General features: G+C 39.8%; 2 protein-coding genes across 8 annotated transcripts in view; one reads left to right on the top strand and one right to left on the bottom strand.

The window, feature by feature from the left end:
• The first annotated feature begins 84 nt into the window (after positions 1–84).
• Positions 85–2288, top strand: LOC117611648 (tetraspanin-11). The gene is made up of 6 exons (XM_034339679.2): positions 85–503; positions 599–781; positions 857–1027; positions 1093–1182; positions 1253–1372; positions 1437–2288. Exons 1-6 carry the CDS (start codon positions 270–272, stop codon positions 1482–1484), a joined length of 846 nt encoding a protein of 281 aa, XP_034195570.1. The 5' UTR covers positions 85–269; the 3' UTR covers positions 1485–2288.
• Positions 2289–3678: 1390 nt separating this feature from the next.
• Ten-a (Teneurin-a transmembrane protein) overlaps positions 3679–26240 on the bottom strand; it is a 449881-nt gene continuing 427319 nt past the window's right edge. For 5 of the 7 annotated variants that reach the window (XM_034339673.2, XM_034339674.2, XM_076690605.1 and 2 more), the window contains 15 exons: positions 25663–25927; positions 24480–24610; positions 24258–24404; positions 23708–23915; positions 19748–19774; positions 14655–14774; positions 13086–13270; positions 12558–12709; positions 11599–12257; positions 11293–11528; positions 10130–11226; positions 9832–10054; positions 7771–9761; positions 7508–7691; positions 3679–7438 (listed from right to left, as the gene is read on the bottom strand). In XM_034339673.2, the coding sequence (XP_034195564.1) occupies positions 6477–7438; positions 7508–7691; positions 7771–9761; positions 9832–10054; positions 10130–11226; positions 11293–11528; positions 11599–12257; positions 12558–12709; positions 13086–13270; positions 14655–14774; positions 19748–19774; positions 23708–23915; positions 24258–24404; positions 24480–24610; positions 25663–25927 (6587 nt within the window). In that variant the 3' untranslated portion in view covers positions 3679–6476. The remainder of the gene's footprint in view (positions 7439–7507; positions 7692–7770; positions 9762–9831; positions 10055–10129; positions 11227–11292; positions 11529–11598; positions 12258–12557; positions 12710–13085; positions 13271–14654; positions 14775–19747; positions 19775–23707; positions 23916–24257; positions 24405–24479; positions 24611–25662; positions 25928–26240) is intronic. The other 2 variants (XM_034339675.2, XM_034339676.2) reach the window with 2 other exon arrangements.

Here is a 26240-nt window from a genome sequence, read left to right as displayed (position 1 = left end):
ATATGTATTATTTCTTTTGTAATTATAAAATATTTATGTTATTCTTCAAAATAATAATACTTCAAAAAAATAAAGCTTGAAAGATTATTAATAGGTTGGGTGCCGCGCTGATATTATGACTCTCGAATTTGTTAATATGCGATGCATATGGCGTCACTGGTCATCGATGACCCCTATGACACCCAACGTGTTAAATGACTTCAGTGTATTTGAATGCCTGTCCTTAAGTCATTTTTGTTCAATTGTTTTCTGAGCTACATTCGGGTTGAATGACGCACATGAATTGGAACAAATTTTTCACCGGTACAAAGGACAATGATCATCGAAACGATAAAGATGAAACGGAATCGGAGGATGAAGAAGACATTACTGATAGCAATGCTACCGCATCCACTGATAAAAAGCCATACTTTCTTGGAATAGGTTTCCATAAATTTTCGTCTAATCGTTTGTCAAAACGATGCATTAAATTTGTCTTTATAGTGCTCAACTCGGCAATGTTTGTGAGTGATTGAATTAAATCATAGTAGTTCCAAATTTCCTGAGTATCTGAGACTAAATAAAATTGTATAGAAATTAATAAAAAAACTAAACAAAGCTTGCAGGCATTGTTGGTAGCGTTATTTCGATATGGACACTTACAGACAATTTAATAATGTCGAGATTGATCGGTCAACGTTTATTCGTAACGACATTACTGTTAATAAGCTTAATTGCTTCTTTCGTGTCGTTATTTGGAATTTTTGGCTTGCTTAAAAAACGAAGGAATTTTCTAAACATCGTAAGTTATACTCTCATGTGATTCAACTTCCTCTGCTATAGAGTATTTGTAATTTTAAAAATCTGTTTCTTGTAGTATGCATGGTGCTATCTGTTGTTTCTATGCGTCATATTTATTAGCGCTATAATGAGTTTCTGGATATTTGAAGAGATTATCAGGAGGATCCATGCTGACATGGTCTCCTCCATCCGACGTTACGATTCCTTGCCTTCAAGCAAGGAAGCTTGGGACAACACTCACAGATATGTGAGCATGAAGTTATATCTCCGCTTCAGATACTTCAAAAATGTTAAAGAAAAATTATATTTCAGTTGAAATGTTGCGGAATAAATTCCTCGAATGACTGGGCTAAATATTCCATCGACATTCCGAAAAGTTGTTGTTCTAGGAACATCGAAGAAGTAAAATATTTATTAAAAATGATTTCCTTCTGAAGAATTATTCAATTTTCTTAAAAATTATTTTTTGCAGTGCTTACAGATGACACTTGATGTATCCTATAAATCAGGATGTCTGAAAAATGCAGTTCTTTTACTGAAGTCTCACGTTCATGCAATCAGTATATCAACTGTGTTACTATTTTTAATTGCAGTAAGTGTAATCATCGTTCGCGCCTGAAATATTGCTCACAATTGAAGTTATTTTAATTTTGCAGTTATTAAATTTCCTTCTCGCGATGTGTATCCTTGCCAGAATGAATTGAAAAAAGAAAAAGAGAATAAAGTCCTACATTGCATCCAAGTGTACAAGGAGACATTTTGGTCATTAATGGATAAGGGTTGGACGTAGTTCAATCAGACGGTTTTCCATCCAATTACAGATATATTATATCATAGCAAACATCGTGACTATTTACAATAAATACAGTCGATTAGATTATATAAATAAAATATATCGTATCGTATTAGTTTAGGTTTACAGCAACACGTGACAGTAAACAATTAGATCAGCGGCAAAGTAGCGTAATCTACTTTTAGGGTAGTGGTCGTAGTAGCTGCAGCATGACAGATTCTGCACATTCATTCTCTCTCTCTCTCTCTCTCGCTCTCTCTTACTTCGTTCTTAACTTTCGTTCTCTCTTTCATTCTTTTCTCTCGATAAATCACTCTCGTTCTAACGCGTGCTCAAACTTCTGTGCTGTTCCTGATTACCTCGACCTTAACCCTCCTGCACCGTTCAGGTTAAATTAACCCGAAATAATTACAATTGTTAAAATATTCGTTATTAAGCATACGATCGACAAATTTTCAAATGAAAATTATGAAATTGGTATCTTGGATTATTAGTACAATATTAACGCTATTCAAAGTTGGTCTTTCCTTCCCTTTCATTAATTTCAAAGATATCGATTAGCTTCATCATTATCACGACAGGTAACGTATATTATTAATACTCCCAAATTGTTTAACTCTGTTATGGATCGAAAGATATTCAATATGATAACAATTTTAATGGTGCACAAGGGTTAAAAAATAAAATATAAAAAAAAAAGAACAAAAAGGACGAGGTTTCGCTTCGCGAGAATTCGAGTAATAGACACCACATGGTCCGACGACGGATTCACCAAACACGGCCACATATTACACGTATCATTAATCATTGTTTCACGTCATTTCGCGTACGATCCCGTGGTTGTTAATAATAATTGATGCGATAATAGTTAAATAGTAATGATGATCGAAACCGTTCGGTGAGACACGTCTCGAGCTGTTCTACCCCGTTAATTCCAGAAGTTTATTTATATTTATATTTATATATATATATTTATTTATTTATACGTATATTTATAGATTTATATTTATAATTGTAATTCGCGAATCGAACGCCTGCTTCTATTTAGAAAGTTTTTAGCGAAACGAGACGAAACTTCACGGAAGTTAAGAGAGCGAAACCCATTCACTCTTTTGTAATCCTGTTTCAATTTTTTTTTTATTTTTTTTATTTTAATTCTTTCCTGTCACTTCTGTTCCTTTTTTTCTATAACGATAATTAGATACTCGAAGAAGTACAGTTGGGACTGACTGATTCTTGAGACCCTGCACGTTGAATCCGTCTTTTAAAATCAGCTGGCACTGATTCGCTTAATAATTTGACACGCTCGATACTTTTCTCTTTCTTTTTCTCTTTCTTTGTCTTTTCAAAAATAGTCAATTATCCTTTGAACGCCATCGCCGATTCAACGTTAATATATGGTTACAGATTACGAATAAATGGGAATTTTGGATGAGGAGGCTGGAAAGGGTGTTTCTGGATGGGAGTCAGTAGATTCAGAGTGTTTAGATCAGACCTTTCCGTGTCATTAGAAAAATGAATGAATCTTGTAAAAATTTCTATCAATTGTGATTCAGACCTACGAAATTATGCAATTATGCGTCGACTAAAATGAGGCATTCGAATTTTCAAATAAAAAACTTTCATATACTGAAAAAATAATATACTAAAAAATGGTATAAAATTGTCAGTTTTCAATTAAAATTTTTCACTTGCCACTTAAATTTGTAGTATCGGTCTCTAATGACCTCTCCCATTGCAAAAACAAATTTTTAAAATCAAATTTGAAAAATTAATATACAGGAAACGGTCCAATTCAAGTATCAGGTTGTTGCAAATGAAATGACCGATTTATTCAGAAACTTTCAACATCTGTAATCGTTCCAACAACACGAATCGTTCAAAATTACTTTTCTGCCTTGTTTTGTCAATTTTACAAGCTGAAGATTTATACAATTCACGGAAAATCGTGTTAGAGGTGATTAACGCCATGTCAATCAGCACCATGGAAAAGAAATGTAGAACGAAAGATATTGTTTGACCATGGGATTCGTTTTTGGAAAGATCTGGTTTAGATGTCCACGTGAATAAGAGCTGTGGTTCGATCACCAACGATCTCGAGGTCCTTTTTCAACGTTTCGTCCTTTCACGGAAATTCGAATAACATTGGCAGCATAAGTCGGAAGGAAACGCGAAAGGACGAACATTTTTTTTTTTCTTGAAGAAAGAACGCGATTCAAAATTGTTTATGTGCGATATTTAAAAACAAAAAAGAGCATTTTTAACCTCGTTTGGACCACTTTCAAGGATCGGTGTATAATGTTGCTCTAAACACTCGTTCAAGACAAAAATACGTCACGAAGCTTTCCTATATTATTTCTCTTTCTCTTTTTCTCTCTTTTTATATATATATATATATAATTTTTTTGTTCTTTTATACACACAGTGTAATAAGATAATTCTTTTTTCATTTTTCTCGTTTTCTCATCTATCCAGACAGTAATGTCGTTGTGCGACTATCTATCCGTGAACGGCCGTAGTTTTCTAAAGCCGTTGCAAAATACTCAATAGCGAGTAGACAAACGTTCGAAGAAACCAGGAAAAAATAACGTGTCGGGGCGATTGGAGTAAAAGAAACTGATACGAAATCGATAAAAGGGTAGGGAAGTATGGTTTCGTTTGAAAGGAAATAGATTACGTGATAGACAGATACAGTATCGTCTCTCTAAGTGGCATGCCGTCATTTCTGGCACCTTTTAAAGATCCTAATATTTATTTAAACTTTTAAATTGCAAATAAAAAACAAGGACAATCTTGGTCACTTTTATACGAGATTAAAATCAATTAAGCAATAGGAAAAATTTTTTTTAAACTTTAACAAGTTCCACTTCCTTACTATTTTTTAAACTCTTTCATAACGTCTTAGAAAGATTCCTAGGGGTTCTAGAACCATTTGAAGTAAAAATTTAATATAATATTTTGAATTAAATTCTAGCCACTTAGGCAGATAATATTGTAATTAAGGGGTGTGAGGGTGGGTGAAGGGTATCGGTGCTAAATAATATTCTTACATACGTAGATGTATGGTATGGCGTTCAGTACACAGCGAAAACGATCGGTACTGACGAGCATTAAATTTAGATATACACACTTAGTATTCGGTGAAGAAACATAGTTAACGTTCCGTTATTCATATCCAGCAAGCACAAATATGCAATAATATCGTGTATACGTATTATTACCGATAATGGAGTTTTTTTAACCATTCTCTCTCACATTCACTCTCTTTTCTCACTCACTCATTGTGTGAATTTTTTTTTTTAGTTTTACTTGTTACCATCTGTCGTTCCGGGGATCTAATTCGTCCCTCGTTCACAACGATAATAACGTTTCCCTTTCGAACAACAATTCGTACGCATATGCGACATCAATTCTCGAGGAAATGGACGCTAGCGCTAAAAAGGGGGAATATTTTTTTTCTGTTAGGACACATCCATCGTTAAAAATACTTAGCCACGCTCTATGCGGTGTGTTCCGATGTCCTCTAATTATTCACGCTCACCGTTAATCAACGTTGTTGCACCGACTTGTTTTTTCTATTTTTCTTCATCGCGCGAGAAAGCACCACATTTATAATACACCTTAGTAACGCCTCTTTCCTCTTCGACTGCCTAATCGCCTGTTCTGCTTTTTTTATACCAACATACTGCAGGATTCCGTGAAAAATAGGCGTCAGGACATTGGAAATCGAGCCATAGTCTTCTGTACAGCAGCCTACTTCTTCAGATTCCATTAGGATCCTGGAGTCCTGAAGACATAATATCTTTGGACGTTGATTATTCGCGTTTCCTTTCATCTTCTTGCGCTCTATCGATCTTCGTCCACCGCCATATTGTAGGAATCCGTGAGAAATAGGCATCAGGGTACTGGAAATCGAACCTCAGTCTTCTGCATAACAGCCTAATTCTTCGGATCCTTTTGTTAGAATCCTGATTCCACAATATTTTGGATAGTGATCAGTCATCATTCGCATGGCCATTCATTGTTGAGATACGTGTGTGTTCCTTCCACGTTCATTTGCGATCCAAATTAGCGTAAGGCTAAAAGATATCGCGTGGATAAATTGATGGGTGCACACGGCTCCTCGCATGGTACATCATCGACGATCATCTTTTTTTCTTTGTCCTTATCCTATTGGAAAAAGTTTATACGTCAATGTAAAGCTATATATTGACTAGTTTCTCTCACTCGATTCGCCTCAACGACGAATGGCCAGCTTTCCTTTTCATTCTTCCTTCGCGTCTTACGTCGGATCGATGTAGTGGCGCTTCATAACTTCACCTATACCTTCGCGATTCACGTACCGTTTCCCGTCTCGTAGTCTCTTTCCTCGAATTCCATTTCTGCATAAATATCGTCCGAGTATAATTAGTCTGTTCTCGAGAAATTCGATTTCCCAAACGACAGGAACCTCCTCAGGGTCCTCTTCATTGATAACGGGACGTTTCACGTATCCATGTTCCACGAATCGTTCGACCGGTGGTCACGATTTCGCGGACAGCATCCTCGTAGGCAAATATCTGGTTAACAAAACGCCGCACGGTTCCCTTTTGAAATCCTTACACACTACACCCTATCGCGGTACAATATAATCGATATAACGTTAAATGTTTTTGGCATCTTCGAAATACACAAATAGACTTTGGTATAAAACTTTTTTTTGTTTGTTTTTGATAGTGTTCAGTACGTTTATTACGCGTGTATACGGACGCCACGGCCATGCCTCGGCCCGATCCTATCCATTCTCGGATCCTTCTCCACTTCCACGCTCCGCGTCCTTTCAAAATTCCTGTTGCTTCGATTTGGACAATTCTCCTGGCATGTCAGGAGAGGAGGACAAGGTAGCTGAGAACGTGCACCGGATCTAGCAGATCTTGTCCAGCCACCAGAGTTTGCAGGTGTGAACGCCTCTCCTTCTGCGTCGTTTCTTGCTAGACGGATCGACCGCCTTCTTCACGAACCTGATGTTATACGGGTCTTCGGCCAGCTCTGGATATAGCTGGGCGTCGTGGATATACTCGCCTTCGTAATTCGACGCTGACCCAGACTTCAATATCTCGTCCTGTTCAGTCACCATCCACTCGATGGTCGTTGGAGTGTTCGCCTTCAAGGCTTCGCGTTCTCTGTGCCACGCTTTGCGAATAGCGGTCGCTTTAGCGTGATGTAGCAGTCTTTGTTTCTCTTTATCGGCGGTGGTGCCATAACGAAGGTTCACCACGTAGCTGGCGCCGTGGATCTTCACGTCGATCAACGAGCTGCTGCCGCTTCCGTTCTCGCTCTCGTGGAACGTGGTGTTCACTTGACCGCCGAGTCGTTTCAATTGACCACGATCCTCGCTGGCCCTCCAAGTTTCCTCCTTGACAAAGTAGAAAGCATCCTGTTGGGCGCTGTGGACCACGAACGTGAACGGAAGGAAATAGGAGCGATTGAACACCGAAGTGAACACGTCCCCGTAGATAGCATTGGCAGTTGGCACGCTGGACACCACAGCCTGACCGTCCATGGTTCTGGACACCAAGATGCCTTTTCCAAATGGAGGATCCGAGGCTGCGCCGAGACGGCTAGGTATCAGATCGCTGGTGTCCTTCTTCAGGGCCGAACGAGGCGGCGCTGATAGGCTGACAGCGTCACCCGAGTGCCTTTGCGCGATGTGAGCCAAGAAACCGGACTGAACGCCAAGATTTCTGGTCTTCTTCTTTTTACCGAATATCGAGGTACCTGGACCGAGAGATGGTGGAACTAAACTATCTGGCAGTTCATCGGGGAACAGTTGCGGAGCGAGACTCTTCAGATCGTAGCCAAGATGCGACAGCCATGATATGTGATCTGAAAGATATACAATTTATTAACTATATGTGGAAAGAATGAATGAGATGCATTTGGAGATCAATTTACCTGTTGGTTGATTCGGTCTGTCTGTGTGCCTGACATCGATGGGATCGTTTCCATTAAATCTATACAAATGTAGATGCGTTGGGGTGTTCACCCTGTCCAGTACATTCTCCCATAAAGGAGACATCCACTTACCAATGAGTGGATCATAAACTTTACCGTTCGGCATGTGTACCAATGACGTTACCTGCGAACAGAAATAACAATCAAATAAAGAAGATGTTAATCATTTTTGATAAAGAGCAACAGTGGTAATCGTGTCTCACCTGATCCAAGAGTCCACCGCAGAAATCAACAGGAAGATACAAATAGGGATTCGAATCATAAACGATATGTCCGTAGGGCGAGCGCATGATCTCTCTGATACCTTCACCATACTGACTGAAAATCATGATCGGAGTGCCACACTGATCGGTGGCGATGTAATATTTGTGCCGATAGACTTGGGCGTAAATAAGATGTCCTCTATCATCATATACCAATGACATCAGTTTACCGTCCCTTGGGCTATAAATCTGGCTCACTTCGTGGGGTCGTTTCTGATTGTTATAGAAGAACTGTGTGACGTTTCCGTAATTATCTTTTCTGGTGGCCAGACGATCGAGATGATCGTAATAATATCGTACATCGAATCGTCCTCGTTTCGCAGCTCTAACGAGGAGTCCTTTGGCATTATAGCTGAACCTCTCTTCCCTAGCGTTTTGAACAACCAATCCTCTGTTATCATACTTGTACAGACCTTCGCCAAATTTCACGATCCTGTCCATGTTATTATATTCCATGGGTATAGTGTTTCCTCGGTACGTCAGCGACAGCATGTTACCATTAGCGTCATACTTGAAACCCCATGGTTCTTGAGCCTCGACGCCGGTTAGCTGACCATCGCAGTCCCAGGTGTAGTTCTTCACGTTGGTATAGGTGTTTACAGCGACGTTCCGCGTGTACGTCCTGGTCTGATTGATCCGTCCACGAGAATCATGGGTGAACTCCATTCTGAATACCTCCAGCTGATGAATCGTTAGCGTCACTTGGGTCTCGAGGAACCTGTCGTCCGTGATTCTGGAGAATAACGCTGTGCCATCGAACACGGTGGTCTCGTTCGTCTGTGGTTTAGTGACTTTGAATTGACCTATCTGCTCCAACATACCAGTTCTGGCACTGTAAGCCATAGTGTGAGGCGGTAACGTCTGTCCACCTATTCTACCCTGAACATTGATCAATCTGAAGTTCGAATCATAATCGAATGTGAATTTAGCATTGCTGAGACCAGTTTTAGCTCCAAAATCAATACGTTCTTCAACGAGTAGCCCAGCACTATATTGGTAATCCCATTTATATTCCACATCTCGTTCCGAATGAATCACCTCAGAGGGTAGACCACTCTCCGTGTATCTGATCTCGCTCTTCCCGTCACCGTGTACCACTTCGGCTAACTGCCCTGAAGAATGGTACCTATAGACGATACGAGCACCGTCACCTGGAAACACAGTCTGCAGCAGGTTTCCATCGTGGCTGTAGTGTTGTAGGTATGCTCTGCTGCTACCAGGTGGTGTGTAAGTTACTCGGAGGAATCCTAGGGAAGCTTGACAGGAGAACGAGTGTTTTGTTCCTGATGGAAGAATAATGTGACGCAGTCCACCATCGTCGTCGTATTGTAGAGAAAAGTGTCTGTCGCTAGCTAGAGTGATGTTGGACAGGATGTTGAAGTCGTTGTAGGTGTAACGTTTAGTGCCATCCTGACTGTTCGTAACCTCAGCCAACTGTCCGTGTCGATCGTAGCCATAGGATTCATCAGATCCACCCCATTTCCAGCTCTCTATTCGATTGAATCTGTCGTAGGTGATGCTGAGATTGTAGCCTTGTTCGTGAGGCTGCCAGGTCAAAGGTAGTCCAGCGGGATCAAAAGTGACCGTCAGAAGAGGATTTCTTGATTTGTCATAGAAGGTCTCGCGTCTGAATGCTTGTTCGAATTCCACGCCAATCACGCGAGTGTCGTTGACCCAGATTTCTCTGTTCAAAGTCTGCTGAAAGTGGCTGACGTCACCGACCAGGTTATAAGCGGTGGTCATAGTGTTGGTTAGCTCTCCAAGCGACATTAGCTGGTAGCTCCACATAGGTAACATTTCAGCTTCCACTGGTAAGGCCGCTTCTAGCAGAGGATGCTTGGTGGTAGCTGCACTTAGGACTCTACCACCGCCAGGAAGAAGGACCTCTAGACTGCTGTTCGTGAACGCGATCGCTTTCTTGATCTTCGTGCCTGGAAATAAAGAGTTTGGCAATGCATTGCGTACTTTGTGATATCTGTGAAAGCGGATTTCTCAACTTACCATCGGTGATTGTTAGTACTTTAGACCTCTCGTTCTTCATCCTAAATTCAACGGTTCGCTGTTTGTCTCCCTTCGACAAGGCTTGAAGCGGAGCTGATACCTTAACCAACAATCCTTCGTCGTCAGATAAGTCGGAGGATAATTTCAGTTTTTCACCGGTAGGCAAGATGACGTCGGTCACACGACCCAGACTGTCGTAATTGTATATATACGTTTCGCCGCCCTACAGAAAAGAACATGTTTTGTTTCAATAATTCAATAACAATTTGATTCTTTTCATAAAAAGTTTCATACTTACTCCCGATCGACTGGTAAGCAAGCCAGTTGACCCGTCATAAGCGAGGGCGATCTCAGCTCTGCCTCGCTCGGACAGTTTCTCCAAGAACCCAACCGCGGAGATTTTTAACTCTGACTTATGATCTTGCGTGTTTTCTATAGAGTTAACGACGCCGCTATAATCTCGCCAGAATTGAATCTTATTCCCAGCGCTGTCCGTCACAGTCGACAACTTCCCAAAGCTGGTGTTCTTGCTATAGAAGAACGAGTATCGAATCTTCCCTGATGTCAGATCCTTCGTGGAGATGTGTTGACCGTAACGATTGAACACGTACACCTCATTCGAAGGTGGGAACGGTATATGAAACTCTCCGCTTTCGTCGTGGTTGGGAAGATAAGGCTGAAGGGCGAGAATGTGAAGGCTACCCTGATCTGCCACGTGCAACACACCGTCCGGCGAGACTGCTAGAGCAGATATAGCAGTGAACTTCGCGTTTGAGGATAACAGAGTCTCCGTACTGCTGGTGTCATCCGTGCAAGCGCAGCTCTCTAGTTCTTTGGTGCTCGGCGTTGTATTATTACATTCGCACTGGCCACGCAGTCTCTCCTGCTGTTGTCCAGCGAAGTGTGACATCTTCCCAGAGCTGTCTACGATCTTGATCGAGTTCACTCGATGCGAATCACTCTCTGCGATGTACAACTCGCCAGTTGGACTGAAGCTGACAGCCAACACGGAACCGAGAACCTCGTCAGGCTTCTTGGGAATGGTGGCGATCGACGAATTCACCTTCGTCAGGTCACTGTCGTTACCGTTTCCGTTGCTGGTGCAATGGAGCGGTGTGCCAGCTACGACACGAACTTTCAGATCGCTAGTGAGCTTCAGAACTAGTCTATCGTCGATGAAGTGCAAGGAACCATCCAGAGGACTTAGGGTCAATCCCGTTGGCCATTGTAACTGAGCTTGATGCGCGGGGATAGCACCTACGCAAGGAGCTGGTGACCAATGATTATGGTGTCCATGGTGACCTACCAGAGTGTGAATGACACCGTTAGGATCGACTGCACGGATGTTCCTTCCATCGGCAATGTACATAGTCTTGTCAGCAGCGATAGCGATTCCTGTTCATAATTTCGAAAATAAATTAGATTCTTTCATTATATACAGTTAAATATTAAATACTTTACCTTTTGGATGAGCTAGTTTGGCGCGAATGGCAGGACCTTCATCCCCGCAATGACTTTCATCACCGGGAATGCACCTTTCCCCGCTTCCGACTACAGGTTCGATATTAAGGCTGGGATGCTGAACGTTCTTCAACGATAATGCCTTTAATATTTGATGTTTCTCGGGATCACTGATGTACAGATGACCATCGGCAGGTGAAACGCAGAGATAGTACTGATAAGCTACTTGAGTCGCGCTGGAAAAAAAAGATCGTTATATTATAATAAGTTTACGAGACGGCAACGTTTCGATGGGTTAAGACTCACCTCAGCGTTAGGACGGTATAGACGTTTCCTTCCGGCGTGATCCTACGAACAAGATTGAAATCGCCAACGTAGATGCTTCCATCCGGACCGCTGGTAAGAGCCACTGGAGTCAATAACCTAGCATCTTTGGCCAAACCATCGCAATCCTGACAGACCAAGCTTCTCTGCAGTCCAGTACCCATCACCACTTTCACCGTTCGAGGATACTGTTTGAAGTGCAACGTGGTGCCGTCGCCTTTCTGCAGGATACCCTCGTGGAAGTTGTAATGATGATGGATATCCAGTCCCCAGCCACCGATGTCCGAGATGTCCACGTCGAAACCTTGCAGGGTGGCCGTCTGCGTTTCCCATATCACGGACGGACAAGTGGAATGCTGATAACCAATTGAAATTCGAGCCTGCGCCACCCCGTACACCTTCTGCTTGTAAACGTTCCGTTTATTCCAGGCAAACGTGTGCGTCAAATTCGGGTCCGCCTCGTAGGTTTTCGTGTGCAGCGAACCCTCGATCTCCACGTGCACGTGCACGTGTGTCAGCGATTTTGGAATGAACGATCCGGTCAACTGCATCCTCACCGTCGACAGATAACCAGCTGCCTGGCTACTTTGGTACATCAAGTGTAAATTCGAGCCAGGAATCGCGATGCTCTCCTGAACGATCTGCGGGAAGCAACAACATGGATCAGATAACATGGCCGCAGCATCGAAGAATCAGACTGTTGTTTACGACAAGGGATCGTGGAGATTCTTGGTTTTAAGGCTTGACATTTGAATTTCAAATCGTTCCGACTTGGGAATGAAACGATGCATACGGAGTTAGTATGAAGTTGCTCGTTCGAACAGGGACACTGCTATGCTACCACGGCTGGCTAGTACAAGTCCTTCGGCTACTAGCTCGGGCATCGATATTTCTAATACAGCGAAGTTTTCTGTAGAATAGAAAATTGATTCTGTGTTTACCTGACTCTCAGCGAACACCAAACTCTTGCCAGGAAGATCGCCGACTTTTTCAGGCATCCAAGTGCTGACGATGATCGGTCGCAGAAGCTCGTGATCGTGCTCCAGGCAGGGCCCATGATCGCTAAATAGTCCCATCGATATCCCTGGGAAGCCTATTATATTGTACACCGTAAATGGTAAGGAACTTAAAAACATAAAACACTTAAGGACGGAACAAAGACGGCACACACGATCAGCAACGTCCGGATGATGCCATTCCTCTTTCATTTTTTCTTTTTTTTCTTTTTTTATCTCGATGAAGCGGCGAACGATTAGTGACACATACTTATAGACAGAAAAATGAACAAAGAACGCAATGTAAAGGAGAAAATAAAGAGAAATTATGAATGAAATGTGAAACGATTCGAAACGATCCTTTATTTATCTCGCTAGTACAGACGCTAACAGGTAACACGAGCTGGCGCCGACATAACGTGAAAGGAAGAAAAATGAAAAGAAAGAAATATTATAAGGGGGGTTAATACTTACCGACAGCAGGACTCGGGGGTTGGTTGGATTTATGAGACTCGCCTTCCTCGTTAAGGGTCATCACCACGGGTGGTAGAACCACTATTTGATTCCATGGCACGAACACCGTCGTTGTAAGGGGTTTGAAGGGGCTACGTTGGAACTGAAGCGTCACTGCACCACCGCCGTTGACCAACACGTCGAACCTGATCGAAGTACGTAAATGCATTTCAAACTATACCGCTTCCGGTATTACATCGGGCTGGGGGTCGATCGATAAAGGATACGCGTCGCTCTTAACCATAGCTAAATTCACCATCTTTAGAAGGGTAGTTCGAACGTTAGTTCGATGTTGAAAATAAATGTAATAATAATATTAGGTCTATCTAAAAATTCAGTCTGATGTCATCAGAAGTTTGTAAAGATGAATCAATCTACAGAAATGGAATCCACAAATTACCATCACGGTGGAGAGAAGTCATTAACAACAATGGAAATTATACTGTTCGGTAAATATTAATAAACGTATTGAAAATGTATTATTTTCTTTTAATTAAAAAACGAACAGAATCTTTTTCGGTAGATCTAATAGATTAGAGAAAGGGTTAAGTCCTTGAATAATTTATCGTAATTATATGGAAGTCTTGATTGAAAAAATTAAGTGCCTAATTTTAATCTATACGTCACTGTATATGCTTCGTAAGTTTGGGTCAGGATTAATCCCATGATTTGAAATAAAGGGATGCAAGGTAAGCCGTCCTCGTAATCAAGCAGCAGCAAACATTCTCCGACGTATTTATCAGAGTTCGGCGGCACTAACTACCAATCTATCGGACTCCTGTTATTCATTAATAGGAAGTGGAAGCCGTGAATACAACAGTTTTGCTTGGACTTCCGTCGGATTACACGAATCAGCATCAGAGAAGGAGAGACGGACCGGAAAACGTTCTCGTTCCGCTATAGCTTCAGCCGTGGATTTCCTGTATTACAATCTCTCATTTGTTAGTTTGCAATATTATGGTAAAATTTCGCCGGTGATCCGATGAGAAAGAGAAGTAGAAGGGGGTAACGTAGGTCAGACTAATCACACAGGTTTGCACGGAGTAATTAGGAAGCTTTCGACATCATTAGCTTGGGCTTTGATGTGGTTTACCGGGCCAACTCCTCCAGCTCCGTGTTTCAGGATTATCCTCGCCAGGATTACTATATACCTGTTTGATATAGGTGTTTCAGCGTCTCCTTCTCTCCTCTTCATTACAATGCAGCCTTGATCCTATTACGAAGAAGGTTCAAGCTGGCGTACGCTACATATCACGATTCAATACCGATGTACCGGGATATTATAAAAATAATACCTCTGGCTTGCGAAGATGATTGAACGAACATTTGCGGAAAAGAAATCTAGCTTTGACGATTGATGTCAAATGCTTATACCTTATCATTAATTATTAAGGTGTTATCAACTGCTTTGATTAAAATTAGGCACTTAAGTTCTTAAGCAAAAATTTCATATAGTTGCAATGTTAGGTGATACAGTTTAAGTTTGGACGAAAGCACCTTAGAATTAATTAAGAAAATAAAAATGCTCACCATCCATCAGCTCTGGTCAAAGTGAATCCAAATCGAGGGTCTCTGTCGACGGATACTCTGATGCCTACTATTCCGATTCCTTGTTCGGTTACAACTTGGCCTCGCATCACCGCAACTCGACTGTTACAAATCAAAGATATATCGAGGTCTCTCGAGATTGGATCGTATCGTTGATCCGTTGAGCCTCGGAAACGCTGATCCACAAGCTTACGAATCGTATCATAACATAGACCGGATAGAAATAAAGAAAATAAAAAAAAAGAAAGGTGGAACGAAACAAAATGCTAGGGAGAAGATGCAATCTTTCAAATCAAATGCTCAATGAATCTGAGATCCCGTGCAATGGCAAACAAAAAAAAAAACAAAAGAGAGAGAATCTCTCTCCTTCTCTCTGCTTTGAAACAAAAAAAAAAGAGAAAAAAATATATATAGAAAGGGGTTCGTTCGTTCGTTCGTGCAGCGTGTATCCTAAGGCAGAGAGATGGTGAGAGTGCGAACAATCGATTTCTGTCTGTCAAATCAGCTTCCGTGGTCAACGGTTCAATGCGATCCAATATTCTCACTTCGCTGCCAATACGATCCGCAACTCCATTTTCCTGCCGACCATTCACCGGTCGCGTTAGCCGGCACAAGAGAAGCTAATGCCGTTGGTCGAGTCCCAGGAACCCGATACAAATTGATTTTACAAACAGAACAATGCTGGACGCGTGTACGCGCTGAAACCTGATGGCGCGTGCTCTCAAACACGCTTGCAATTGAACTACGTACTAAAGCCTTTCTTTTCAGTATTCCTATTTCCATTTAGGGGTTGAAATGATACAGAGAATGATTGATAATATTAAAGGTTTTTCACATCGAATAGTTATGAAAGATGAATAAATCGTGTAAACTACCGAATAACTACTTTGCTCACGGATTCAATATTGGTTTTAGAATTTTTATATTTTTCGTTCTATTAGGATTGTAAGATTTCGAACAGTTGTTATACGAATAATTTGGATAAACATTCGCAGTCAACTCGTTATAATAAAAATTATTCAAAATTAAAATTCTTCATAGCCAAAAATCAAAATCGATATCACTATTATTTTCAACTCCTAGTATTATTGTAAACGAACGTATTGGCAGCTTCATGAAAACATTTTCTTTCGTTTCATTCACTTTCTTGCATTCGTTGCTGTTGTTGTTGTTGCTGCTGAGGTACATTTTTTTAAAGATGCTTTGTATTTTGGATCATTTGGCTTGTTTGTGGGTATACTGGTTTTACTTTCATTTCGAGCATTGTTATTTCGGGAGAAAATTAAAAAGAAAAAAAAATAAGAAAAAAGAACGATCTTCCCGAGGCAGCTAAATAATATAAGGGCTGAGTGATACTTTCGTGAGAATAGAACGCATGCATATTAATTATGTAATTAGATACTTAATAAGGCAATGAAAATATATATATGTATGTACGTAATAAATTTTAGGGTTGGATTAACTGCGATATATATATATGTAAAATTGGAGTACGTTGAAGCTGAAATATCTTAAGCGATCTGCGTTTGTGCTGAATATAATGAAATCGATGTAGGTAGGTAGATAATAATAATAATAATATATAGAATATGCGGTGTATCAAGCGCATACATACGCAGCTTGTTATAATCGTTCAACGAATAACATTCATTACTATTTTAGGTCAGTTTATTTTACAATAGAACAATTAGTGATATTTGTTTGTTGAATGTTTCAAACGCATTTTATGTATGAAAATACAGTCTGATTTTATATAGTTGAAATCATCGTCCTCGATATACTATAATCTGGAAAATGTTTGCAGATGTGTTCTACATTCTAAAATAGAAAAAAGATCCTGAGACTATAGTTATATAAGTTAATTGAACTTTATTTATCTATGGTATTTGTCAATAAAAGTCACTCTGAGCAGTTTTCAATGAATAATTTTCTTCACCCTTATAAATTTTATGATTCTCAACATTCAAATTCACCCTCTATAACACATTCCTTATATTACATATTTACCCTTCGCAATGAAGAGTCAGCTTCGAAATAGTCAGCGAAACGAACGATGTATACTGTATAACAAGCTGCATAGATGCATTTGATATTCAAATATAAATGTATATATATATATTCATCGGTCCCTAAGGGATTGCATATGGGGGCATGATTCGTTCTTGGAGGATCGTATTTTCCCCCCTTGAAGAGTCGACAAAATTGAACGATTTCGAATCTCGAACTAGCCTCGATTATACATCGAATACTATAACTTGGAGGAACCATATTATATACAACAAAATAATTATAATAATTTCAGCTTCAATTTGAACCTTCATTAAAAGTTATAAAAAAAGAAAATAAAGTCAGATTAAATGATGTGAAAAGTTTTGTTTCGCTTTTTATATTAGCTCGCAAAATTAAACATATTTTTGAATTTTATGAAAAAACAATTTTACAGAGAGCGAAACAAATATCCAGGTAGTGCAGTCACCCCCTAAAATGCACACACGTATATTGCAGTGATTGTTGTATTATTATTATTATTTTTTAAAACTTATATAACGAAGTCGCTTTTAAATGATTCTTCATCAATATTTTATTTTATTTTCAAGACTTTTAGGGCCCAAATAAAATTCCAAGCGATTCGAATTCTGAATTGCTTGAAAATTTGCAAAAGTCAATTTCGACTATTTATCGTTATGTGCCACCATCTGTTTGGTGATTTGGGTGAAAAACGTCCGATCATTGATCCTCCAAGTACGAGCATAGCAAGGTGGCAGGCACAGTCGTCACTACTGGTAAGTCCAAAACCATAGTGAATGATAAAGAAGGGAACGCAAAAAAGAGAACCAATCGAAAGAACGCAAATCGGAAAAGCAGAGAAAAAAAAACGATGTGTGTCACGAGACACCGAGCGAGATTTCGCGGGGGTAGCCGATACACCGAGTCGAAATTCTATGCGTATACAAGACTTGAATAATGGAAATGAAAAAAAAAAAAAAGAAAAGAAGAAAAATGAAAGAAAGAGAGAAACGAACGGTGTCTCGGCGTAACTTTGACGCAATGCCGAATTCTGTCTCTCTATTCTGATCTTTTCCATTTTTTTATCTATCTTTCATTTCTATCATATTCTTTTCTCCTTCTTCCGTTTTCTGTCAACAATTTCACTGAAACTTTCATTTGCACGGTCGTTTATGAAACGATCCAACGCGAATCGAAACATCGAGCACAGTTAGTCATTTCTTTTTTCTGTTTTTTTCTTTTTCTTTTTTCAATTACGCAACGCGACGGGAAAGAAATATTTCTCTCTTAAAACGAACGTTTATAATCGATTGTTAAATAGGTACTCTGTCGTGTTTTTGGTATGATTTACACATTTCGGTGGGTAGATAGCACGGATTGGTTAAAGACAGACACAGGGCTTTGGTGTACGGGTAATTGGCACAATTGAAGACAGGTGATAAACAGACGTAGACAAAGGACAAGAATGGGTGTAAGGATGGTCCTTCAGGTGTTCTTTCATCATCATATGGTATCATATAGAGCTAGTGTTTTAAACGTTTCCGATATAATTATTGCCGATATTTCGTCGATGGAACAAACACGTGTTTGCATTTTACGTACACACGTCGATCTACGTATTTGTATGTACATATAATCGTTGCTTCTGTTCTCTCGTCTTCTATATACATACTTTCATTGTACATATATATTTAATTGATCGTAGATCATCGGAATGATTCGTTAACGACGAAAAATCAATCAATTGAACGTAAAAATGGAAACGCAACATATACTTATGTATACATCATGTTTTGACACAAGAGGCCGCGTAATAAAGGTCAATAGCGTTCGTGTAATATAAATGCTAAAGGGACAAAGTTCACTAGAGACAAATTCGACAAGGGTTTAACAAGTACAAGTATAAAAAAGTGCAAGCCTGGCAACACAAAACAACACAAGACCAGATAGAGGATGGTATATATGTATGTATCGTAAATACACGATTCTCAAACATACTATTTTGCCATTGTTGGTACAAGGTATAAATAGCTAATTTAGCGCTAGAAATGGACAAGAAGACAATACATAACGGATCAAAGAAACAGACGTAACGAAATAATGAAAAGAAATGAATTGAAACGAACAGAAGGTTGGACTGCATAAGGGTAGACAACGATCTGACGACATATCACAGATAACACAAAGACAATTCGTACGACTGTACTTTTAAATGTTGGTGCGAAGATAGTTATTGGCCTATCTGGCTGTGGCTTCGTTCGTCATTTTCAATTAAGCAATTAAAAATTTTCTATTTTTTATAATCTAATAAAAAAATTCCCAGATTCGTGTTACTTTTAGTCAACACAGAGTGATATTACCATCTCGAACAATAAAATAAACTTAATTTGGATATTAGTGTTGTTGTCAACACGAATTTATTAAAAATAATTAAAGGGGTATCGTAACCCTTTAGAAGCAAAGTAAATGAAATTTCAATACTCCTAGCATCACTGTTAAATATGCCATACTTGCAAACCTCGGTTCTACCATTAAATATGAAAATCTTCAACTTTAAACGTAATTATAGAAACTTATTTTTAGGTGAACATTTAGCGACAGCCGTCGAGCCTGAAAACGATATAAACAGATACACAGGTAGGAAGAAAGAGAAAGAAGAGCGACAGAAGGGAACAAATAGAACGAGAGACAGTGATTAGAAATAAATGATATCAAAATGGTGGGCAGACGAATAAGCAAAGTAGTATGATCGAACATTGGCAAAAATAAATTCAACGGGATAGCAATTGGACAAAGAATAAAAAAAAAAGAAGAATAAAAATAACTGAAACAGAGAAGATAGAGGTGATAAGACGCAGGCTAAGGGTATGAACATACATATACATATACAGATAGATAGATACATATAATGGGGCATACGAAAAAACATGTAAGATGAATGTACGAGCGAAACGAGCAATAAGATTGTACTTTTTTTTTCTTTCTCAAAAAAAAAAATAAATAAAAAAATAAAGGTTTCTTTTGTTTGGATTAATGAACGATTAGCGAGAGCTTGAGCTGCAACTTACCGCGGTGTAAAGGAACTCCAGAACGTACTACGTGTGGGAAAAAACCAACGAGAAGAAAGGGCGTTACCACGGTCACAGAACCCGCGTTTTGCGGGCAAAAAAACGGACGGCGCGTACGTAACATTCCATAAGCAATAATTTATTTCATTCTTTCGAATTGCAACATTTTCTACCCTTTGTAATCGACTTGTATCAACAGAGCATCCTACAACAAGAGGTTCACCGACAAACTCGTTTTGTGTATTTATTTTCTGATCGATCAGTTTATCAATTTTATGAATGAAACTGCTATTTGCAATGTTACGCACGCCGTTACAGAAACAATAGACGTAGACACACACTAATCAAGCGTACCCATCACACGTACGATCTTGACACAGTCACGCCAACATGAATGCAGTCACTCGCACACTCGTTCAACATAGAGTGGTATTACACGTGACAGACACAAGTTGGAAACTACGCACACACATTTTATTTGGTATATACGATTATACACGTATATATATATATATAATATATAAAGAAAGAAACAAAAATATATATAGATAGAAAGAGAGAAAGAGACGGAGAGCCAAAAGTACATAGTAATAACCAAGTGTCTCTCAGAGAATTGACCTGTGAGAGAGTGAATACACCGGTATGGTTAACGAGTAGATGTCGTTTCCTTTGGAATTCAGCATCTCGAATCGAATCGAATCGAATCGAAGAGTAGACAGACCGAAACGGCAGCGTTTCGAGAGATCCTCTTATCTCGTGTCCGTCTAGCTCGAAGGGAGAGCTGCTGGACTGACAATGAGAAGAGATTCCATCGTAGCTGGACTGCCATGTCGGGAGAGACGATCTTCGAATATTGATTATGCTGTCCGAGCAATCTCGACGCTGCTGGTCTGAATTTCTGATTCACAGGACAGGGGATACACTTTTGTATTTTCCATCGAGATTAAAATCAGATGGACCGTTGACCGCTTTCGTTCCAAGAATTTTCGTTTATCCTTAAATTTCTTCTTTTTTACTTTTAATAAAAATGGCACAGTTATCCGAGTTATTATTATAATTATCTTGAAAACTGAAGAATATTTTTCAACTGGGACACAAGAAGGTGTAAATTAAAATTCTGACTTGATATGTAACCAGGAAAGTCCCGTAAAATAAGTTTCGTATCCTCTATTTAAAGAAACATTTACAAACACTTCGTAACAAAGCGTGCTTCATAAATGTGACACTTTATACCGTTCGATCGAAGGAGAAGACGAAGAAGGGTTTCAAGGCAGAGACGAGGGTGCTCGGAAACGATGATCAATAACGTTCTCGAGACGCTGCGAAACAATAGTCGACAATAAGACCAAACAAAACTTCATACAGCTCTCCAGAATGTCTCTTTCTCGGACACACACACGAAACTGTCGTATATCATATGCAGAACGTTACATACGAAGACGAATTGTTGGACGATTCACGAGAAAAACAGACCGGAACCACGAGAGATTTCAAACTTGTGTCTACCATTTCTAGAAGTAATTATACTCGAAAACGAACGAATCATGGTATTCATCACCCTCTAAGGTTCACATTACTCATAATCAATTAAAAATATATCAGTCAATTAAAATCATCCCCGATACGATCAACGATCGATGAAAACCAAAATTCGTTCGCTCTCGTGCGCTTTTAACTATGAATCTCCCATTGTTGGTAAAAAATTGCTTAAACGAATTGGCCGAAATAGCTGGTAAATCACAAGAAATTTTGGAAAAGAACAAAGAAAATTAAAAAAAAAAAAATAATACGACACGGTCTGCATCTTGTATAACAATTACAGAAGGTAAGGTGATCTGACGTTTCTTATTTTTTCTCCGGACAACAAGAAAAGTGCCTGGAACGATGTAAACGTTTTCCGCGACGGCGAGAACTTAACTTTTCGACCAATCAAAGACACCGAACAAAAAAAGCGAAGTCTCTCTTCTCTCGTGTATTTTCTCCGTGTGCAGACTTTTTCTATTTCTTCGCTTTGTTTCATTTTCTTTTTTTTTTTCTTCTCTTTCTCGGTTTATTTTTGTCGTTTCAGTCTGTACGTAGAACGGAGCCTCTTTTTTTTCGGAGCTGTAAGGGTGAATGGTGATCTGGTGGTGGCAAGGGTACACACAGAGGATAAACACTAGACAAAATACACGAATCCCCCGAAATGCTCTCGCAGCCATTTTGTGCATCGGGCCACACGCGTCTCGAGCAAATCTTCATCAGTGTCGAACAAAGCTCGTTCCGGACCATGGAACACGCTACCCATCGCATGCTTTCCATTGCTTTTATCCTCTTAACGAGTTACCTCGGCCATATTTGCACTCTGGATACCTTCGTGTACCTTTCTACTTTGTTATATTAATATAAAAAAAGGTGAAGCACGTCAATCTGCTTAATGCAGGCTTCATGGGATTTCAAGCTGTTTCAAAGCTTTCGAAAAATTATCTCATTGATATGCAAGATGTTCTATTATAATCAACAGTATAATCGTGAAAATGATTCTTTACGGAGAAATACATTAAAAATGTAGAATAATTACCAGTTAAAGATCTAACAATTTGATGATTTATTAAATATTAAGAAGAACTTTTTAATTTCTTAGAAAATTAGAAAATACAATATCCTATACATATTTTTATTAAAATTAATATACAGAAAGACATAAAAAATATTAAAAAATTGAAACTGTAATTTAATGTAACTATATCTGAAAAATAAATAATTTTAGACTCCGAAAATTTTAATTCTTTCAAACAGAATTTTAGCTAATCTATAAACAATGAAATTTAACGAAGGAAAATTATTTAAACGATACTTTGAATTAATTGTCTGTAAAATGTATAAGGCATTATCAGATATTTGAAAGACGAGATTGCAAGTAATTAATATTCGTAGATGGCCAGTTAGGACGGTCCTTTGATCGACAATGCTTCCGAGACGATCACCGACGCGTTTGGCATTCGGGGGAGGGAGGGGGTGAAACACGAGGAATAGGATGGTTCGAGGGTTTGGCAGGGTTTGTCACCCACCGGGGGCTCTCTTGATAATTCAGCTGTCACGGATATAACCGGATTGTTTGGCATGGCGGTACAAGTAAATCTGATTGAATCTCTTTCTTCTTTTTTTTTGTTTTTGTCTTGTCGTCACCAAAAAGTCTTTCACGATGGGGCAAACGCGAATAATTCATATTTCCATGAAATAAAATACAGTGACACGATTCTTTCTTCATTTTTTTAATCAACTTTTCGATTATAATATTGGGGGTGTCTACCGTACCGGAAGTTGTACCGATATATCTTGCCCCATCGTGAATCTTCGTTGGAAAATGGTACACGCAAACAAAACTCTTTAAGCGAAACACCATCGTCTGTGTGTGATCAAACACGATTCGAATGATATACGATGCTTCTTTTTCTTTTTTTCTATACACATGTACTGCACATATTTCCGGGTTGTACGTAACGCCACCGGTGTGCCGTACGACGAGCGATTAAAGAAATCAAAATAATACACTTTCTGAATGAAATCAATGATCTTGGCGCAGTTCTCGTGGATGATAGTAAACGAAGAAAGTAAACCGCGTAATGTCAACGGATTCGTAATTATATAAAGGCCAAACTATGTGACACGCAGCTATGCTATACATCCTCCTTTCGTTATACGTTACACGTATCGATGGATATCGAACGAGTCAATCGTTGAAGAATTTTCAATGTACTTCTCGAATAAAATTTAATCTAGAATTTATTTTTCAGCAAAAGTTGAAAACATAAATTTTTTTCGTTAATTAACGACGATTAAGAGACAACGAATGGCTCGTTCGTCTAAACATTACCCTCTTACACGCGTTAAAAAAAATTAAAGAGCTAAGCGTCTCTATGTTAAATATCGTGGTTAAATGAAAAAAGAACCCGGTTAAGAAGAAGTGATCGATCTTACCTTTCGGTGTACTCGTTCATATGAGCGTAGCTTTGCACGCTGTTCTCCTCAACGAGGAATTTCACGCGCTGATAAAAGGAAGCTGTGACGCTGGGCGGCTGTTTTCGAAGAAGGACGTCCACGGGATTATTACTAGTAAGGCACATGATATGATCTGCGCAAGCTGCGTGCGAGCAACACTCGCTGTCAGAACAGTCCATCATGCCATCTGAGGAACATTATTTCTTAGAACAATTCTCCTTTCCGTCCTGCTAAAAGCTAGTTATTTTTATTTTCGTTGAGTATCGAATAACGTTGAATCAACGTGAACAAGATTTTGTAGATTAAAAGGAAACAGACATGAAAAAGACACTTTCGGTTAGATAAGATCAGTACTGTTCATGGAAAAATGTCGAGTTTAATTGAAAATTAGAAACATTTGAAAGCTTCGAAGGCTATGGAAATTGTGGAAGACCTCCATGGACAGTACTGGATTAGTTGAAACTCTTTGAATTGTAAAATACCACTTTAATTACGTTATTATTTTGTTTAATAAATTCCTGACACTCACCCTGATCGTTGTCAATAAAGTCATTACACTCCATTTCGAGACGTATGCTGCAATCACGGCCAGCCCAGCCAGTCGAGCACTCGCAGCTGTATTCGCCGTCCTGCAGGGTGCATAATCCGTGCCGACTGCATCCGTTCTCGCATCCAGCTATCAAGAAGATTTCAATCCATTTACACAAGTTCCCGAATTAGACTCGACAAACTTGGGAAAAATTCAGCTTACGTAGTGTGCAGTGTCTTCCGTTCCACCCTTGACTACATACGCAAATACCATTCTTGCACTGGCCATGTTCCGCGCATCGTGGATCGCACGGTTTCTGATCGCATTTCGTACCAGTCCAATCATCGTTGCACCTGGAGATCATTTATACCCGAATTTCCTTATTCGACGTCTTGAAACATCGATCGGTGACGATAAATTTGCAGAAAGGACGAATCGCTAGTGTCAGACGAGCTTTAATTCCCTCAAACGTTTTACGCGAGGGAAAAAAGAGACAATCAGTTAGGTGGAGTTCCGTTCAGTTTTGAACTAGACCATAGAAAGTTTTTGCACTCGGAGGCTCTTTCAGAGCGGCTCTCTCGGCATGGAATAAGGAGGGAGGGCGTCAGCTTTAGAATATGAGAAAGGGGATCCTCTTTCGAGTCCTTGATTCTGACAAAAGAATGGTACGAAGAGAGGACGGTCCTTCCAGTCCTGATAAGTCGGCATCCCCTAAGACGAAGCCTTTTTTTCTTGTAATTTTTCACTCCTCTTAGTCTCAACTTTCGTGCTTTCGATATCGCCAGCGATTTACCCATTTTTAGCTTTGATACTTGACTTCAACTCCCTGAGACATTCTGCCACGTCAGGATTCTTTTTCAAGGGGTCATTCTGATAATTGGGTTTCAAAAACTCGATTCTTTCAATATGAGCTTTTAACGTTGCCAGTAAGGTTCCAAATATTTCGAGTTCAACGCTAGAACTATCAAACAAGTCAAAATGACTGGTTTCACGTTTCTTCTTTAAAATTACAAATTGAATCGAGATATTTTTGTTGAAATGCACGTTAGATATTATCGAAATAAAGAATACATTAAATTATGTTTCATCCTTTATCTATATAATTTTTTAAATTATTCTCAATAAGTGTGCAACAAACGTAAACGTAAACGTATTTTACACGTTTCTATTAATAAAATCGTCAAAAAGAATAGTGAAATTGAATAACTAAAATAAATTTAACACGGGACGAGCAAAGGTTAAGGGGCACGATACGCGGCTATCGTTGTTTCTATTCAATTCGAATGCAAAGAGCATTCTCTGGTCCGCGTAACCTAATTCCAGCGACTCGTCCAACGGCCACGAAGGACTCATAAAGGAGGATACAAAAGGTGGTCGCACAGAGAGATACAGAAGGTGTACTGACTTGCAGACACCCTGTTCGCAGGTTCCGTGAGGTCCGCAATCGAGGCCACAGCTCGGCTGTGAACAATCCACCCCCGTCCAATGTCCCTCGCAGATACAGGTTGCGGATTCCAGGTCGTACGTGCCATGATCCGAGCAACGGGGCAGACATTGGTAGACTTGCTGGTCGACCTGGTTGCATCTTTCCCCCTGCCAACCAGCTTTGCAGTAACATTTACCGGAAACGCAGGCACCGTGACCGCTGCAGTTTGGATCGGAACAATCGGCTGGAAACGAAACAGAGTCGTGCGATTATTGAATTTATTTTGTGAATAACAGGGTTTTTTTTTAACCATAGACGAGGGATGAAAAAACCAAAGGACCGCTCGTCTCTGCCTGAACGTTGTTTTCAAGATGTCGCCCGGAAGGAGGTCGTCGAGATGCCGGGGGTGATGGTGATTGCGCCCTGGGCGCCGACGAATGGGCCAACTTTTTAAATTATGGCATCGGAACAATTGCATTATTCCCGCGGATCCCAGCTGCCCCGGGGAAATTATGAAACTTAATTCCAAAGCGTCCCGGCAAAGCGAGTCGCGTGCT

The sequence above is a fragment of the Osmia lignaria genome, chromosome 10 (assembly GCF_051020975.1).
Source record: "Osmia lignaria lignaria isolate PbOS001 chromosome 10, iyOsmLign1, whole genome shotgun sequence".
In the NCBI taxonomy this organism is placed as follows: domain Eukaryota; kingdom Metazoa; phylum Arthropoda; class Insecta; order Hymenoptera; family Megachilidae; genus Osmia; species Osmia lignaria.
The sequence above is the reverse complement of the archived record's forward strand: the minus strand, read 5'-3'. Positions and strand labels throughout refer to the sequence as shown.

What these genes read in the sequence shown, in the direction of transcription:
- LOC117611648 (XM_034339679.2), top strand. Translation starts at nt 270, where the DNA reads ATGACGCACATGAATTGGAACAAATTTTTCACCGGTACAAAGGACAAT. An exon ending in TGCTCAACTCGGCAATGTTT is followed by an intron (nt 504 to 598) that starts GTGAGTGATTGA and finishes AACTAAACAAAG; the next exon opens with CTTGCAGGCATTGTTGGTAG. An exon ending in TGTTACTATTTTTAATTGCA is followed by an intron (nt 1,373 to 1,436) that starts GTAAGTGTAATC and finishes TTAATTTTGCAG; the next exon opens with TTATTAAATTTCCTTCTCGC.